This window comes from Lagenorhynchus albirostris, chromosome 1 (genome assembly GCF_949774975.1).
Source record: "Lagenorhynchus albirostris chromosome 1, mLagAlb1.1, whole genome shotgun sequence".
NCBI classification, from domain to species: domain Eukaryota; kingdom Metazoa; phylum Chordata; class Mammalia; order Artiodactyla; family Delphinidae; genus Lagenorhynchus; species Lagenorhynchus albirostris.
Genome location: NC_083095.1, coordinates 111,426,910 through 111,446,541, shown reverse-complemented (window position 1 = coordinate 111,446,541; position 19,632 = coordinate 111,426,910). Strand labels below are relative to the sequence as shown.

Below are 19,632 nucleotides of genomic sequence, written 5' to 3'. Positions count from 1 at the left end.
TAATACATTTCACATCAACTAGTGTGAAGAAACTCGGTTCTACCAGCTATCTTGATGTGGTTTGAACTGATTGCAATGATACATTTAAAGTAAATGTTCTTTCTCTTTAATGACCAGATTCATAGAGCTAAAGGTAAAGGGGAATCTTTTATAGTCTGGCTGCCTCTTTGTAGAATATTGTTTTTTCCTTCTGTAAGTTAAAGTCGAAATATATTTAGACATTTATGATTGATACTGATTAGTTAACTAAGAAGTTAAACCACTTACTTTGGAGACATTTAATCTTATTACAAAGTAAACCTTATTACAAAAAAAAATGCTTTTGAATCTAGTAAGATACTTTGGTGTTCATAGTAGCCAAGCACTAGTGGTTGTTAGAGTGACATTACCATATAATTTTATCATCTATCCACCCAGTTTTACCAGAAAAAATACTGAAGGAAGGGACAATTAAGTGGTACATATGGCAAGCTTCTGTTGTTATAGAGTTTACTTAAAATTATAGGAACATGGAAACCTCTCATCTTTTCTACCTGGAAGACATTTTTCTTCTTTTTGTTTCTGATGAAGTGGGCCAAATGGAGAACATATCCCCAGGACAGATCATTGATGAGCCCATTCGTCCAGTCAACATTCCCAGAAAAGAAAAGGATTTCCAAGGAATGCTGGAATACAAGAAGGAGGATGAGCAAAAACTTGTTAAGAACTTGATTCTGGGCAAGTATTTCCTGCGTGAGATAAAAGGTCTTTCTGGTACACGTGTCGGTGGTGGGAAAGGCTAGTCACTCATTTATTAAATATTCACACTGGTTTCTTTAGTCATCCTTGACTGCTGTGCGTATAGTGCTGTAGCAGCATCCTGACCACATCATGTATGTCAGTCACACTGCAGGGACACTTGCTAGGACCCACCTAACTCCTGGAAGAGCAGGTTCCACAGGGAATGAAGAGTTTAGTTTGTGATGGGCTTAGTTTGACATGCCTGAGCAGAGATGTCAAAAGCCACTTGATACATGAGCCTAGAATTCAAAGGAAAAGTCAGGGCAGGAGATAGACATTTGGGAGTTGTTGTATAAGCAGCTAAGATTCACATGTTCCTACCCTCAAGAATTTCTCCGCTTAGTCAGCCTTTAAAATATGCTTTTTTAAAAACACGACCTATTTACCCTGAATGATTGAACTCTTACATGAGAGCTGTGCTTTTGTATCTCAAAAAGCATTCCTCGTGAAGACTTTCAAAGTTATATAAGATTATTTTTCCTCTTTTCTTTTTTAGAACTGAAGCCGCGTGGTGTAGCAGTCAATTTGATTCCAGGGTTACCAGCGTATATCCTGTTTATGTGTGTTCGACACGCTGACTACCTGAATGATGATCAGAAAGTAAGGTCGTTGCTAACATCAACAATAAACAGCATCAAAAAAGTATTAAAGGTCAGTTCATGTTCAACAAAATTCTCATAATGAATATTAATGATGACAGAGTCTGCACAGAGGTATTTTTCCTTCCTTAGACTTGAGCTAAGTTTCCAGTTATGACCACTTTCTAGTCTCAATCTATACCTTCCATTGTAGGAAACATTCATTCTGTAAAGTGTCTATGTGCCTTCTTTCAAAACAGGTCTCAGGTTGAACAGTAATCAAAATTAAGTCAATATACTTGCATTTGATTGTGAAGCAAATTCAGTTTTGTCATAGAAGTTTTCTGCTTTGAGGTCTTAGAACTAAATTAAAAATACCTAGTGAAGTTCATATATACAGGGAATATCATGCTATAGTTAAAATAGGTATGAAGTAAGTTTAGTAATACCTAGCCCATTCATATAAAAAGATGTTTGATAAAACATTTAAATTCTCTTCTGACTTTTCTTCCCATTATTCTCCAGCTCATCTCATAATTTTCCTTGTTACCTTAAATGCCTGGTTCCCTGTGAGAAGCAACACACAGATACTAATCAGAGAGGAAAGACTTGGAAAAGGCAGCAAAGTTACATAATAGAACAGAAAGCCCTGCATAACTCAGTAATCACTGAGTCACTTGCATGATCATCCTCTTGACAATCTAGAAAAACAGTGAACATTATTCTTAGTTTTAACCATTTTTCAGTTCTTTGGCATTAAGTACATTCATACTGTTGCATAACCATCACCACCATCATCTCCAGAACTTTTTCATCTTCCCCAGAACTTTTTCATCTTCCCCAGAACTTTTTCATCTTCCCCATCTGAAACTCTGTACCCATTAAACATACCCTCCCCCAGCCCCTGGTCATAACTTTTAATGCCGGTTCTCAGTCCCTCCTGCACAGATAGTCTATGTGGTTACTTTCTACAGTGCTTACTAAAGTGTGGAGTTTCTGAATATTTAACATTCAAAAACTGATGAATGTCTTCTGAATGTAACTCATTTAATTTTTGGTGTATTGATGCTGTATTACATTTAGATAGACTACGAGTTTTACTACTTCTTAAGTCAACTCCTACAAAGACAACAAAGCCAAATCGTAAAGTTTTCTCCCTCTCATCTGACTTGCAAGATGAGAAAATTTGGATAAATTCTTCCAAATTTATCTAATTTGACTAATTATTGTACCAAATTGTTTAAAGATTAAAAAGGAGTAGATACTTGAACACAGCACCCTTTTGATACCATTTTAAATGGATGTGCATTTGTTTCACATCCCTTTTTAAACTGAAGTGTATTTGTCGTGTGTCCCTGGTTTGATTTCGCAGAGGTGGTTTGACATGTGGCCCAGACCTGATGAAGAGCCAAACTCTCCACTGCTCTGCACAGGGCTTCCTCCATTCCATTTCTCATTAGCTCCCCAGAAATTTTATCTTATCATTGACAAGATTTTTAACCTAATCTGGGTTTCAGTGCTTCACAATATTTGTAATTCCCTTTTGTGCCTTTAGTCCTTTCTGATTCCCTTCAGTAACCCTCAGGGAAGTGAGTTTGGGTAAGCTGTGGCTTGGTGAATTGTTTTCTGCTTAAAGGGACTGCTAAGCGAATATCAATTGCATGACCAGGCATCATTTTCTAATGGCATTTTCTAATTGCCAAGCAAAGTAACAAACAACCAGTGAACTCAGTGGTTGAAATTCTCTAGCAACGATATGAGGCTTTACAACTGCAATGTGATTTATTTTTATAACTGTTGTTAATGGTAAGTGAAGGAAATGGGCCTTCTGGTATCTGTTTGGTTTTTTCAGGCTATTATTTCCCTAAGGAAAAAGCTAATTTAGGCTTATTCTCTCTTTCAGAAAAGAGGTGATGATTTTGAAACTGTCTCCTTCTGGCTTTCTAACACATGCCGATTTTTGCACTGTTTGAAGCAGTACAGTGGAGAAGAGGTGAGAAAGCCTTGATCACAAAACCAGCGTGCTATACTTTCTCTGACCTTTTTAAGGAAAAAAATTTAAAGCACAAACTATTTAGCCATTTGTTAATTTAGAAACCTGAATTCAGAGGTGGCTTGGAAGTTCATAGCTTTGTTTTATGTTCACTATTTACAAAACTGACTTGGGAAGTGACATAGTTTCTTCCCTCTGAGAGTTTGTATTATGAGAAAGCACAGCAGAAATAAAATGAGCATTGGTCATTGAATGGTTATCTCACTGAAACTTTTTGTTAAGATGTGAAAATGGGCTTTTCAAGGACTGATGTATGAATATTGAGCTATTTAAAGAAATTAATGAGTTTTGGCTTGTGTAATACATTAAAGGTGATCAAGGTAAAACATGTCTCTTTAGATTTGTCCACAGATATTTTTGCTTTTGCTTATAGTGATGTGGTCATCAGTTGGTTGATAGACTTCATATTTTAAAACTATGTAATATATTAATAATTATCATTTATTAAGGGCTGCTTAGTATGTATCAGACAGCATTTATTGTACATTATATTGTTTAATTCTTGTTTAACATCTCAATGAGGTAGGCATTATAACCCAGTTTTACAGATGAGGAAACTAAAGCTCAAAGAAGTTCATCACTTTGCCCAGGTGCTCTCAGTCATAAGGAGCTTAGCTAGGATTCTGGGTCTGCCCACCTCCAAGAGCCTCTGTCCATAACCACTGCCCTTCGTACCTCCGCATCCTTTGCCAGGAGGGCAGGCAGAGAAGCTGAGCAGTAGTACTTTCTGAGCACCCACAGGCTAGGGGCAGAGGACTGTCCTGGCAGATGATGGGAAATGCAATATGAGCAAGACATGGTCCTTGAGCAGATGGGACTAGCAGAACAGAATCCTCCAGAAGGCCTATTAACTGTCCTTTCAGTCCCCAGTTCTAGACCATGTTGTTAAGTAGGTTGCAGGGAGACAGATGCTTGAGTGTGGGCAGAATCCATCAAGTAGGCAATTGTCTTTGTCAGGCAGTGCCTGACGAAGTACCTGCCTGTACAGTTGGCTTTCCATTTTAACAAATGCCACCAAAAGATTCCATTCTAAGCTCAGACTGAGAATCATGTGTGGATACAGTAAAATGTAGTAAAGAGAATTTTTTTATTTATTCACCAGTCTCTGTAGAAATTGATCAATTTTAAGAAGATTACTTATGTCCTTCCAGTGTAGTATTTATAAATAGGGCTATATTTAATGAACTGAAGTTAAGAGATTACTACTTTAGATAATTTAGTGCTTGGCAGTGAACCAGCTGTTTCATAAGTGAAAACACTCATTAGTTTTTTTTTCAAATCAAGTTCCCCCATCTTGTTTCATTGACATTGCTGGTGGAAAAGCTTAAATGCTAGGTTGCCAAGTTTAGATTATTCAAACGCTAGTAAGAAGTGGAAGGGGAGACGTGATGGAAACAAACACACAGAATTTGAGAAGGAGTATCCTGGCATTTATGTGTAGGTTGGAATGGGAACTCTTTGGAGAAAGGAAAAAAGAGCATGAGGATGCCAATCAAATGAGAGAGTTAAACAGGAGACATTTTACTTCATCTGTATCATTAACTCTCCGTTATGGCTCTAGGGCTTTATGAAACACAACACATCTCGCCAGAATGAACACTGCCTCACCAATTTTGACCTGGCTGAGTACCGACAGGTGCTAAGTGACTTGGCCATTCAGATCTACCAGCAGCTCGTGCGGGTGTTAGAGAACATCCTTCAGCCAATGATCGGTAAGGCCAGGGCATATTGATGACATCCAGGTCTGTCTACCTCGTGTGCCCGCCAATAGGTGACCACCAGTGGCACATGTGTTGGAGCATGTATTCATATGGAGAACATAAAGTAGTAAGACTCAGTCTCAAAATTAGCTGAGGAATCTCAGAACCCCAGCCATGGTGAACTGGGGTACCTCAAAATCACTGCTTCCACATGATGGAAATGGCAGTATATAGTTTACTTCCCTAATGTGTAATGCCTCTCTCTTATGATTGGGTCATGCTTTATACCCAGCAGTAGACCTCAGACCTCATCCAGTTTTCAAAAACACTTTAAACTTTGGTCTAGCGTACTACTACATTGAGCTTCCTAGGGACCCATCTAAAATGAAGAAGGCTTGGGAGGGTATGTGCTTTGCCTATTAGGCTACAGTAAGAGGGCTGGGAAGGTACCATGGCAACAAGAACAGGTCTCAGACACTCCATGCTGAGTGGAACATCTCATGACCCCTATGGAATTGTTAAAGGCAATTTGGTTTAAAGTAGCAGTTTCTCATTGGATGAGAAACTGGTGTGTGTGTGTGTGTTTCTACGTATGTGTGATTTCATGTACCTATCTTTATATATGTATACTCACTCTGGGTGTGTATTTATGTATCATTCTACCTGTATTCCTTTGGAATGTGTAGCAGGTGTGTAATAGGAATTAGAAGGCATGTACAAATTGCAGGCTGCTAATTTTGAATGCATTGAACTTTTTTTTTTAATTTTTTAAGTTACCAAACTGTATTATCGTCAAGCAAATTATCAACAGCCTCTTAAGGCTACTACCAGTTACCCTTTCTTTCCCCATCTATGTGTTTTCCACATTTCTACAACTTCATCTCACCTCTGTGGGCTCCTAGTGTCCCATGTTTTATTGCAGGCCCCCCTTTAACCAACTAGAAACATAGAAGGCTGAGGAAGCCATGGGGGATGGCAGTGGTTTCTTCAGCTGACGCCTAAAAGGTCATGAATTTAAAGCAACCTAGGTCAGCAAAAATCCTTGAGGTAACACAGATGCAGAGGTCAGCTTCAGTCCATTCTCTTCTACTTTTGCCTGGTTTCATTGGCTAAATAAGAAATTTTACCTTTAGATGTGCCACTAGCTGCATCTCCCAATGATTTTACAACAACAAATGTTTTGAGTCAGTATGAGGTTCTTTGGAAGCTGCATTTAGCTCTAGGACATATAACCATGAATCAGGAATGGCCCCTGCTCTCAAGGGGGCTTCCAGTCCGGGGAGTGGGCATCCCAAAACCATCCTAGAGGAGGCATAAGCCAAATGCTGCAAGAGCGTAATAGAGGGAGCAGCAGTGCCCCAGATGAGAAGACTGAGTCCTGGGAGGCTAAGGCCAGCCCGAGGTCTCCCTACTGTTGTGGGAAGCTCAGGGCAAGGAAGGGCCCAGCTCTCTAGCCCCACACAACTGCCCTCTCCCAAGTCTTCTCCAAGACCACTGCCTGGTCTCCTGCCTTTCTTGCTACTTGATTTGTTTGCCTCTGGGGCTCGATATTACTGGAGAATTTTTTTTCTTTTTTTTTTTTTTTGTGGTATGCGGTCCTCTCACTGTTGTGGCCTCTCCCGTTGCGGAGCACAGGCTCCGGACGCACAGGCTCAGTGGCCATGGCTCACGGGCCCAGCCCCTCCGCGGCATGTGGGATCTTCCCGGACCGGGGCACGAACCCGTGTCCCCTGCATCAGCAGGCGGACTCTCAACCACTGAGCCACCAGGGAAGCCCTACTGGAGAATTTTTATCTTCTCCCTAACTGCTCCGTACATCTCTCTCAAAAACCCTCCCAAGATACCTCACACGTGCTATTACAAGTCTTCATATTTCAGAAAATGGGCCATTAAGAGTTCTTAATTTCGTGGTAAATTTTTGAATTTAAGAATTATTACTATTTTTTTGAATTTAAGAATTATTCCTTCATTAAAGTTTAAAATCCAGAAGCCCTTTTATTGAGTTCTTTTTCCCTCTATGTTGATACTCAAATCATTTTCATAAACTGAATGTGTGTGTGTCTGTGTCTTTGTGTGTGTGTGCACACGTTTACTTCCAGATCTTCTTTTCTGACACTTGAACTTCTCTTGCAGTCTCCGGAATGCTAGAGCATGAAACCATTCAGGGTGTGTCTGGGGTGAAGCCCACAGGGCTAAGAAAGCGAACCTCCAGCATTGCTGATGAGGGTACCTACACACTGGACTCCATCCTGCGGCAGCTCAACTCCTTCCACTCAGTCATGTGTCAGCACGGCATGGACCCCGAACTGATCAAGCAGGTGGTCAAGCAGATGTTCTACATCGTGGGGGCTGTCACACTGAACAACCTCCTCCTCCGGAAGGACATGTGCTCCTGGAGTAAAGGCATGCAGATCAGGTGAGCGAACGCCAACAGCTGCCATGGCCTTTTCATGCTGCCCAACCGCTTGCCGGGGCTCGTGTGAGGCTAGTGTACCTGATGTCCACTGCCCCCACCCCCACTCCCCGCCAGGCGAGCAGCAAGGGCAGACTGGGCACAGAGCTGCTTCCTCTTTTCTGTCTGGACCCTCCACTCTCATTCGTGATTGCTCCTGGCCGTGCCTTGCAACCCACTGCTTGTTAGGAACCCTGCTCCATGTGAAGATAACTCGTTTTTGTTTTTTGTTTTTTTAAAGGGAACTTTATTTATTTTTATTTATTTATTTTTGGCTGTGTTGGGTCTTCGTTGCTGTGGAGGCTGTTCTTCATTGTGGTGCGCGGGCTTCTCATTGTGGTGGATTCTCTTGTGGAGCACGAGCTCTAGGCATGCGGGCTTCAGTAGTTGTGGCACGTGGGCTCAGTAGTTATGGCTCGCGGGCTCTAGAGCACAGGCTCAGTAGTTGTGGCACGTGGGCTCAGTAGTTGTGGCTCGTGGTCTCTAGAGCGCAGGCTCAGTAGTTGTGACGCACAGGCTTAGTTGCCCCACGGCATGTGGGATATTCCCGGACCAGGGCTCAAACTCGTGTCCCCTGCATTGGCAGGCGGATTCTTAACCACTACGCCACCAGGAAAGCCCTGATAACTCGTCTGAGGGAGTGGGGAGATGATGAAAACTACATAAAGATGAGATAGCTGCTTCCTCTCCTTTTGTGTGTGTTTTAATTGTACAATAACAAAATATCAAACTATAATGAAGATTGCTAATGTTTGATTGCTCTTATAAATTTATTTTGACAAAATACTGTTTTGTACCTATGGCAACAAGAACATGTCTAATAGATCTTTTACTGATGTTTGAAATACGCCCCTCTCTATTTTAAGGAAAGCTGTGCTCAATTTTGTCCAGCTGCTCCTCAGCATAACCTTATTAGCATAATGGAATTTTTTTTTCAAATAATTTATTTTAAAACAGCTAGAAAATTCACCAAGAGGGGGAAAAAGGATTTCTCCTATGAAAGCCTGTAGTTAGTCTCAGGAAGCGTTGGCTTTCTTTTCAAATTTTCCATTACTCACGTCCACTGTAGGTAGTGGTAAGAAGATAATGCTTTCCACTCAGGTCATAGAATTTATTTTTCTGCAAGTTCTGTTCATACCTATGAAGCCCCTCTTTGCCTGATTACTAAGTCCTGACTGTGGGTCCATTTATCTCATTTGCGAACCACTATCACTTGGTTGGCCACCTTTTAAAACCTTGCATCTGTGTAGTTTCTATGTCTCTCTTCATATTTTGGGTCTTTGTCTCTTCCCATGACCACCACTTGCCCTTCTTGCCTTCATCCCTGAGCTTCCTCAGGCCACTACCTCCATCACCCAGACTCTTCCCTAAAGAGGGCCGGAGCACAGGGTCTATGTGGGGATCTTGTTATTATGTCTACTAGCTTGGAGTCTGACTTAAGGAAGAGAGAGTACTTAAAGGATTATCAATTCTCACCTCTCAAGTTGTAAGAAGCTATAAAATGTTTTCTGCTTGGCTCTTTAATAAGGACACAGCCATATTATGTGTTCTATTTTGGTTTTTAGCACATCTTATTTCATAACTTGCTGTAATGGCTACATTTCTATCTCCCATTAAAGAGAATTATAGTCTCTAGAATTATACCTACTCTTATATAATTATGATTATAAACCTCCTGATTATGTATAGTAATAAATTTTTAAGCACAGCTAATGATTTTAAAAAACAGAATTTCACTGAAATTCCTGACAAAGCCATGCACAGAAAAATTAAGACATTTATGATAACATTCAGTAAATTTGCATCACCTCCCTTTTTCTGGCATAGGTACAATGTCAGTCAACTAGAAGAATGGCTGCGTGACAAGAATCTGATGAACAGTGGGGCTAAAGAAACCCTGGAACCTCTCATTCAGGCTGCTCAGCTTTTGCAAGTGAAAAAGAAAACAGATGATGATGCAGAAGCCATTTGTTCCATGTGCAATGCTTTAACTACTGCCCAGGTAAGGCGATTTTCCCTATTATAAAACAAGTTAACATTCATCAACGGTGACATTTAGGGAAGTAAAGAAGGCTTCTAGCTATTGCTTTTGTCTCTGAGCTGACTTCATCTGTGTCAGAGATGATATATATCAACACTGTAGATCTTGAAGAAGGGAGATTTTACCACAAAGTATATTTCAGTACTAGTCACAGTCCTGCACATTCAACATTCAGTACTTATTTATCCACTCTCTACACTGTTCTGTATAATGTTCTAGCCACTAAGATAAAACCATGAACAAAACAAAGTCCCTGTTTTCATGGGGGTGTACATTCTACACATTCTATGGAGTTTGTACTCCATAAAAGAATTTTCCATATTATTTAATAATTGAATGATTCTTTAGACTTCTCTATTTTAAGACAAATAATTGCGTTTTTTTAATTGAAATATAGCTGATGTATAATATGATGTTAGTTTCAGGTACACTACACAGTGATCTGACATTTCCATACATTATAAAATGATAACCGAGATAAGTCTAGCAATCATATGTCCCCATAGAAAGTTATTACAATATTATTAACCATATTCCTTATATTGTAGATTACATCCACATGCTTTATTTATTTATTTTATAACTGGAGGTTTGTATCTCTTAATCCCCTTCACCTATTTTAATACCCCATGCCCCTCCCCTCTGGTAACCACCCATTTGTTCTCCGTATCTGTGAGTATATTTTCATTTTTTTGATTTCTTTGTTTTGTTTTTTGGATTCCACATATAAGTGAGCTCTTATAGTATTTGTCATTGTCTGACTTATTTCACTTAGCATAATGTCTGCAAAGTCCATTCATAGTGTTGCAAATGGCAATATTTCATTCTTTTTTATGACTAAGTGATATTCATGTGTGTGTGTGTGTGTGTGTGTGTGTGTGTGTGTGTGTGTGTGTGTGTACACACCCGTCTTCTTTATCCATTTGTCTGTCGACAGACACTTAGATTGCTTCCATATCTTGGCTATTGTAAATAATGCTGCAATGAACAGAGGGGTGCATATATCTTTTCAAACTAGTGTTTTTCTTGTCTTTGGAAAAATACCCAGAAGTGGAATTGCTGGGTTGTATCATAGTTGTATTTTTAATTTTTTGAGCAACCTCCATACTGTTTTCCATAGTGGCTGCACCAATTTACATTCCCACCAGCAGTGCATGAGGATTCCCTTTTCTCCACCTCCTCACCGACACTTACTATTTGTTGTCTGTTTGATAATAGCCATTCTGACTAGTATGAGGTAGTACTTCATTGTGGTTTTGATTCGTATTTCTCTGGTGATTAGTGATGTTGAGCATTTTTTCATTTGCCTGTTGCCCATCAGTATGTCTTCTTTGGAAAAATGTCTGTTGAGGTCCTCTGCCCATTTTTTAATCAGGTCATTTGTTTTTTTGATTTGAGTTATATGAATTCTTTGTATAGTTTGGATATTAACCCCTTATTAGATATATTGTTTGCAAATATGTTCTTCCATTCAGTAGGCTGCTTTTTCATTTTGTGGATAATTTCTTTCACTGTGCAAAAGTTTTTTAGTTTGATGTGGTCCCATTTGTTTATTTTTGCTTTTGTTTCTCTTGCCTGAGGAGACAGATCAAAAAAATATTGCTAAGACCAGTGTCAAAAATGTACTGCTTCTATTTTCTTCTAAGAGTTTAAGGTCTTAAATTTAAGTCCTTAATCCATTTTGAGTTTATTTTTCTAAGTGGTATGAAAAAATGGTCTACTTTGATTCTTTTGCATATAGCTGTCCAGTTTTCACAACACCGTTTACTGAAGAAACTGTCTTTTCCACATTGTATATTCTTGCCTCCCTTACTGTAGATTAATTGACCGTAAAAGAGTAGGTTTATTTCTGGGTTCTCTTTCCTTTTCCATCAATCTATGTGTCAGTTTTTGTGCCATTACCATACTATTTTGATTACTGTAGCTTTTTAGTATGGTTTGAAATCAGGGAGCATGATACCTCTAGCTTTGTATTAGTACTTCTTTCTCAAGATTGCTTTGGCTACTCAGTTTTTTGTGTTTCCATACAAATTTTAGAATTATTTGTTCTTTGAAAAATGCTTTTGGTATTTTGATAGAGATTGCATTGAATATGTAGTTGCCTTGGGTAATATGGTCATTTTAACCATATTAATTCTTCCACTTTATGAGCCCGGTATATCTTTCTATTTGTTTGTGCCATCTGTACTTTCTTTTATCAATGTCTTATAGTTTTCCAAGTTCAGGTCTTTCACTTCCTTGTTTAGATTTATTCCTAGGTATTTTATTCTTTTTGGTACAATTATAAATGGGGCTGTGTTCTGATAATTTATTATTAGTGTATAGAAATGCAAAAGTTGTCTGTATATTAATTTTGTATCCTGCAACTTTACTGAATTCATTTATTGGTTCTAATAGTTTCTTGGTGGCATCTTTAGGATTTTCTATATACAGTTTCCTGTCATCTGCAAACAGTGACAGTTTTACTTCTTCCATTTCAATTTGGATTCCTTTTACTTTTTTTTTCCTGTCTAATTTCTGTGGCTAGGATTTTCAATACCATTTTGAATAAAAGTGGTGAGAATGGGCATCCTTGTTTTGTTAGAGGAAATGCTTTCACCATTTTACCATGAATATGATGTTGACTGTGGGTCTGTCATATATGTGTTTTATTATGTTGAGGTATGTTCCCTCTATACCCACTTTGTTGAGAGTTTTTATCATAAATGGATGTTGAGTTTTGTCAGAAGCTTTTTCTGCATCTATTGAGATGATCATATGATTTTCATTCTTCAATTTGCTAATGGGGTGTATCACATTGATTGTTTTGTAGTTATTGTAAAATCCTTGCATCCCTGAGATAATTCCCACTTGATCATGATGTATGATTCTTTTAATGTTCTGTTAAATTCAATTGGCAAATATTTTGTTGAGGATTTCTACAACTATGTTCATCAGTGATACTGACCTATAATTTCCTTTTTTGTGGTATTTTTGTCTGGTTTTGGTATCAGGGTGATGTGGACTCGCAGAATGAGTTCAGAAGTTTTCCTTTCTCTTCTGTTCTTTTGGAATAGATTGAGATGGGTAGATTCAGGTGTTAACTCTTATATTTGGCAGAATTCCCCTGTGAAGCCATCTAGTCCTAGACATTTGTTTGTTGGGAGTTTTTTGATTACTGATTTGATTTAATTACTTGTAATTTGTCCATATTTTCTATTTCTTCCTGATTCAGTCTTGGGAGACTGTACATTTCTAGGAACTTATCCATTTCTTCTAGGTTGTCCATTTTATTGGCATATAATTATTCATAATAATGTCTTACGATCGTTTGTATTTCTGTGATGTCAGTTGTAACTTCTCTCTTTCATTTCTGATTTTATGTATTTGGGCCCTCTCTCTTTTTGTCTTGATAAATGTGGCTAATAGTTTATCAATTTTGTTTATCTTTTCAAAGGACCAGCTCTTAGTTTCATTGATTTTTATTCTGTTGTTTTTGTAGTCTCTATTTCATTCATGTCCATTCTGATTTTTTTTCCTTCTACTAACTTTGGATTTTGTTTGTTCTTCTTTTTCTAGTTCCTTTAGGTATAAGGTTAAATTGTTTATTTGAGATTTTTCTTGTTTCTTGACGTAGGCTTTTATCTCTTAAACTTTCCTCTTCCCTCCCTTTTCATATTTCTAGTTGTGGCCTTTTCTTTTCCACTTAGAGAAGTCCCATTAAAAAAATAAAAATATAAACATAAAGCTAGTTTGATGGTGCTGAACTCCTTTAGCTTTTGCTTGTCTGTAAAACTCTTTATCTCTCCTTCAAATATGAATGATAACCTTGCCAGGTAGAATATTCTTGGTTATAGGTTTTTTCCTTTCATTACTTTGAATATATCACCCCACACCCTTCTGGCCTGCAAAATTTCTGCTGATGTTGTATGGGAGTTCCTTTTTATGTAACTAGTTGCTTTTCTCTTGATGCTTTTAAGATTTTCTCTTTATCTTAAATGTTTGCCATTTTAATTATAATCTGTCTTGGTGTGGACCTCTTTGGGTTGACCTTGTTTGAGACTCTGTGCTTACTGGATCTGGATGTCTGTTTCCTTTCCCAGCTATTATTTCTTCAAATAAGTTATCTGTCCCTTTCTCTCTGTCGTCTCCTTCTGGAACCCCTACAATGTGAGTATTAGTGCACTTAAGTTGTCCCAGAGGTCTCTTAAACCATCCTCATTTTTTTTTCATTCTTTTGTTGTTGTTGTTCAGTTTCAGTGATTTCCACTATTGTCTTCCAGCTCACTGATCCATTCCTCTGTATAATTTAGTCTACTGTTGTATTCTTCAGCTCTTTTGGTTCTTCTTTATATTTTCTAACTCTTTGTTGAAGTTCTCACTATGTTCATCCCTTCTTCTCCTGAGTTCACTGAGCATCTTTATAATCATAAACTTGTAGATTGCTCAACTCCACTTTTATTAGTACTTTTTCTGAGGTATGTCTCGTTCCTTTGTTTGGAACATATTGCTCTGTCTTCTCATTTTTCCAGTTTGCTGTCTTTTTTCTGTGTATTAAGTAGGTCATATACATTTCCCGATCTTAAAGAAGTGGCCTTATGCAGGAAACATCCTATGGGGCTCAGAAGCATGCTGCCCTCTGGTCACCAGAGCTGTATGTCTAGGGGTACCCCCTATGTGGGCTGTGTAGGCCCTTCTGTTGTGGCAGGGCTGAACTACTGTTGGCTTAGTGGTGGGTGGGGCTGGCCCCTGGCCTGGTTGGCTGCCCCACCCTGTTTCCTTTGGTTTCTGCTGCCCATTTTTTGGCAGGGCCAGCTTATAGCACGGCTGGCCACAGGGCTCAGGGGAGGCCAGGGCTGGTGCTGGCCCATTGGGAGATAGTTAAGCCCTCAGCACTAATTAGCTAGAGGGAGGATTCCAAAATGGTGCTGAGGGGCAATAACTGATCATTCAGGGAAAGTCTTATTTAGCTGTGCATTGAATTTAAGGAAATGAAAAGATGGGAAGGGCATTTGAGAACAATGGCCACAGCATGAGGCAAGGCATAGGCATAAACATACCCACTTTTCTTTTGCCTAGTTATTTCTGTGCTGACTCTTGGGATTTTTTAATGTTCATCACTTATCTCAAAACATAGAAATCTTACATAGATTACACATAGAATACATATAGAAAGTAACTAGCTGAATACACAGGACACTGTTAACTATTGTTACTTTGAGAGATTGAGAGCATGCAGGTGGGAGCACTTTTACTTTTCATGTTTTTCAAATTTATGTTGCTTCTTAAAGTATAAAATATTACATTAATATATTCTTATTTTAAAAATTCAACTAATAAAGGTAAATGTGCCTTCAGAACCACTCCCTCTCCCCTCTTGCCCTAACCAAGCCCTGAGTAGAACTGAAAACTGTTTGCAGAGATCCTTTTAGTTTTCCAGATAACAGGTACCCAGCATGTATGTATTTGATAATATGCTAAAGACTTTGATCATTTATTTCTCCCAGATTGTCAAAGTGTTGAATTTGTATACTCCAGTTAACGAGTTTGAAGAAAGAGTCTCTGTGTCATTTATTCGTACTATACAGGTAAGATCTCCCAGGCTTTCTTTTGCTTTGATTCACCAACACAGTCGTTTGAATGGAAATTTTATAATTTATTGAAGGGTAATGCAGTTTTTATTATAATTATTTTATCTCATTTTTATAGTGCATTAACTTTCTTGATAACACCTTATTGGAAAAATGAAGTGATTTTAAAACAAATATAAATATTCTTCATTAGTTGAGGATTTGGGGTAGAATTTTGTCAAAAAAAATCTTTATAGATTCAAAGAATTGATGCTCTGTTTTTTTGTTTTTCTTTTTTTAATCTTCTCAGATGCGTTTACGAGACAGGAAAGACTCTCCTCAGCTGCTCATGGATGCTAAACACATCTTTCCTGTCACCTTTCCTTTTAACCCATCTTCCCTTGCACTAGAAACCATCCAGATTCCAGCCAGCCTGGGCCTGGGATTCATATCACGGGTCTGAAAGTGATATCAAGGAAAATATTGACAATACAATACTTGCCTGAAATAACCCATTATTTCAAGTGAGGTACTGAAAACACATTTTAAAAGAGATAGTACTTATTATCTCCCAAACAAGGGGTTATTGACTGGAACTCCCCCTAGAATACTTTTCATCATCTTGGAAAGAAAGATAGGCTCCTTTGTGCTGTGTTACCTTTTAACAACACTCATCCTTGATCAGTTAGGTATCTGCAGTTGACGTGCAGGTGAATGATGGAAGGAAGGAAAAAAATGTGTCTTCAGCTGCCAGCATTTATTTTAAATCCTTATCACTGCATCTAAATGATATCAAAAACCTAAATTCCAGATATGAATATGAGCTGTTGTTAGAAAGGTACCAATAAGGAACCTCCTGTGTGCTAACCAGAAGAATTGAAAGAAAAATCATCACTGAGTACATATCATACCAGTTTAGGAATCAATTATGTTGCTACTGTCCAACTGGAACAAAGAAATAAACTGGCAATATGTAAAGTAACTGGCCAAGTAGCTCCCTTCTATGTGTCACTATGATGTAGAGATACTAAGAGAATGTTGGTTTGCTATAGAGCATGGAAGTCCGTTTGTACCATAGTTTACTGAGCATTTTAAATTGCTGCTACATACTATGTTCTTTAAAATGTAAGCGATATTCATATTAGGCACTACAATAATAAGCTTCTCTTTTATCAACTCTGTTTACAGTTCAATCAGATCAGTTTTAACTGGATTATGTGCACATAGCTAGAGATTCACCTGCACAAGTAGCAGACACTGGGAAGTCATGTAGTAATATGACACAATGTTTGACATTTAGGGATAGGATTAGGCAAAGTGGCTATTGATGTTGATGTCCTTTATTCAGGATGTGTTACATTGATGTGCTCATTGATTTTCCCTGGGCGCATATCACATCAGGGTACAGTGTTCTGTGAAGTGACCTATTTTTAGTTATCAGATCTGCTTCCTGCAGTGCATATTTTCAACCTTGACAGGTTTTCTTTCTTCTTAATTTATTAAGAATTAATGTCAGTCAATATCTAGAGAGGATTGTCAGAATATTCATGATTTAGGTCTTGAAATCTTAATTATTTTATAAATTATGCAAAAGAAAGTATATAATAAATAATTATGATTCCATTTTTTAGGCTTTGCAACTTCTATAAATGTTCTCAATGCCACTAGATACTTTAAAGAGCATCATATTAGAAATACATTGACCTATATAAAAGTATAAGGAGATTGCTGAATTTTACAGAGGATTTGGTTTAATAAGACCCAGATTCTATATGTTTTCATTCTGAAATTCTAATTAAACGTAGTCTCCATTTTTCCTACAAATCTTATACAATAAATGTTTCAGGTTGTGCAAAAGCAAATTCTTAGCTTTCTTTAGAAACTTTGGTTCTGAATTACAATCATAGATTTATATAAATTAACTATTAGATCTATAAAAAAGACATCTTATTAAAATATGTGCAATATTATAAATGCAAGTAAAACATTTTCAAATCAGTGATAAATATTGCTATTAAAAGATAAATTCTGTCTGTTAACTTATTTGGGCCTCAAATTCCTCATTTATTCAGTGAGAGTGTTAGACAGCTGGTTCTTAAGGTCCCTTCCACATCTGAAGTTCTCTCCTCGTCGTACCTGAACCACAGAGAAATGAGATGCAGGTACTCAGTAAGGTTACCCTCTAGTGGAAAGATTAGTGTTTGGTGCCTGTTAATTTTGAGGGATTAATAAAATGTAAAATCCCAGGTTTGTGTAGCTGTAATCTTTCTTAAATGTACATGATTTATGTACATGCTTTTTCAAAGTTAATGAGTTTAGGTAGTTTTTATTGAATTGTGCACTGCTGTATTCAGTTTGGATACATTTATTCATTTGCAAAACCAAGAAAAATACTAACTCAATCCGATTTTCTCTATTTTCCCTGGTTGTCAATGTGGTTTTCAATGAACTGTTGAAACCACGTGGTTAGTACTGGATCTGTCAGAGTCTTAAGAACACAGATGGGACTTGGGTGGGAGAGATGCTCCAAAAAATGCCACCATGATTGTAGGCTCTCCCCGTCAGACCTAGAAATCCTCCCAGGCCCTTTCCCAGCTCAGTCCTGTGTAGCATGTCCCGTACACACCCTGAGTCTCGTCAGGTCTTCAGGATCACGCTCTAGCTTCCACTGCCACCGCAGCCCTTTATCTTTCCTGCAGACAGCTCATATCCTGAAGCATGTCTTGTCTAGGCCTTTCTCTCTCTCCTGTCTTCCATCTTTCTGCTGCAAAGTGCTGGAGCCTCTGTTCCACACCTGGGCCAGAGTCTCTCCTGTTCAGGGATGGCCACACAAAGATTATGATATTTCAGGGCTCCAACTTCCTCCAAGGCCTATCTAGAACCCCAGAAGCGGATCTGAATTAATTTCTCTTAGTGGTCTGCAGATCTTTAGTCATAACAGAAATACCTTACAATCAGGGAACCCCAAGTCCTGGTAAGTCCTTCTGTGTCCTACTTTCTTGAGGATGCAGAAATATTCTGCTGACTGTGGGTATCCTTGGCTCTGAGGACTGCTCACCTTTCCCTTTGTCCATCCACACTTTCTCACCCAGCTTCAAACACACCTGCACCAGCCCTCCACTCCGTCCACCCACTCATTTATCTGCTCACTCTGTCCCTTCCTTCAGCCACATCCTGTGTCCCATCGCCTGTCCACTCACCTGCTCTGACTCTTTTGAAGGCTGTGGGTGAAGGCAGTCCTCAGTTGCCCCACTGGCCTGCCTGGGGGCTTCCCTTCAGGCCACTCTTTGCATGAGTTCTTGCTGTTCTCACTTCTCTGCAGTACGATCTTTAGCATTATCACTAATTTGCTTTTTCATAATTCCTCTATGACATACAATAGGAATTCAAAGAAAGAATTATTTGAGAAAGCAACAGTTCATTGTTTTAATAGCCCCTTCTCAATAGTCTCCTCCCCACTCACTGTACAGAGAAACTCAGCTCACACCTTGGAAAGCAAAGCTGAAAACTTAGAAGCAGTTTTCCTTCTTGTAGCTTTTCTTAGGTTACGGCTTTGCTCTGCCTGAGAGTAACTATAATGAAGGGGAAAGATGAGTATGGGGTAAACTCCATGAAGTGTAGCTTCATTATTCCTTGGGAAGCTGTGAAAATGCACCTGACACTTCTTTCATCAATTGCAAAAGTACAATATATATTCCAAAGCCAACTGATAGGAGATTTGGGGATTCGGGCCAGTTTGTGTCATTTACTTTATTATTTCCTTCATTTTAATGGATAATTGAGAGTTGTCTCTTTCTGAGTAAGTGATTATGTATAATATAGATCAAATCTTTTAATAACAGTGGCGGAGGCCGTGAAAATATTTTATTAGAATTTCAGTATAGTGATTGTTGTGAGAAATGACTTCCCTGGTAACCCTAGGTAAAAGGGCATCTGGCACCATCCTGAGATGTCCTCATATTCTCTCTCTCTCTCTCTCTTTCTCTCTCTCTCTCTCTCTCACACACACACACACACACACAGAGTCTTCAGTATCTTCAACTATTTAGAATAAAACAGAAAGCAAAATGTCATGTGTGGCCCTTCAGTTCTCCTGGTGAAAGGTAATGTAGAGACAGTACCTCGTGTCTGGCTATGCTTCACTTCAGCCTTTCTCTGTTACCTCATTGTGTCCTCACAGCAGCCCTAGAAGGTAGAAGGGCAGCTAGTACAGTCCTTAGCTGATGATAATTTGAGAGAGAGATAAGGGCAGTGACTTGCCTGAGGTCACTCAGCCCTCCAGCTATGCTGTCTTCCCATATGCAGCAGTGGCACTGAGGGCACATGCGGGGCAGGAGACTTTAGAAAGTCCTGAGGTTCCATTCTGTTCCTCCTGGTACCTGTGGGGTGCCCCAGTCCAGCAAGAGGTGCTCCTTTTCCTTATCAGAGTTGGCAACTGGCATATGGGAGGTGAGGAAATGATGGGTACCAAGTTCTTGG

The 19,632-nt window shown here is 38.7% G+C and overlaps 1 protein-coding gene across 2 annotated transcripts in view; it reads left to right on the top strand.

Annotated features, from left to right (window-relative positions):
* The window catches only part of MYO5A (myosin VA), a 118,574-nt gene extending 101,126 nt beyond the window's left edge, over positions 1 to 17,448 (top strand). For both annotated transcript variants that reach the window (XM_060150150.1, XM_060150141.1), the window contains 8 exons: positions 571 to 717; positions 1,277 to 1,431; positions 3,262 to 3,351; positions 4,973 to 5,123; positions 7,245 to 7,527; positions 9,391 to 9,565; positions 15,091 to 15,171; positions 15,464 to 17,448. In XM_060150150.1, the coding sequence (XP_060006133.1) occupies positions 571 to 717; positions 1,277 to 1,431; positions 3,262 to 3,351; positions 4,973 to 5,123; positions 7,245 to 7,527; positions 9,391 to 9,565; positions 15,091 to 15,171; positions 15,464 to 15,616 (1,235 nt within the window). In that variant the 3' untranslated portion in view covers positions 15,617 to 17,448. The remainder of the gene's footprint in view (positions 1 to 570; positions 718 to 1,276; positions 1,432 to 3,261; positions 3,352 to 4,972; positions 5,124 to 7,244; positions 7,528 to 9,390; positions 9,566 to 15,090; positions 15,172 to 15,463) is intronic.
* Positions 17,449 to 19,632: the final 2,184 nt, after the last annotated feature.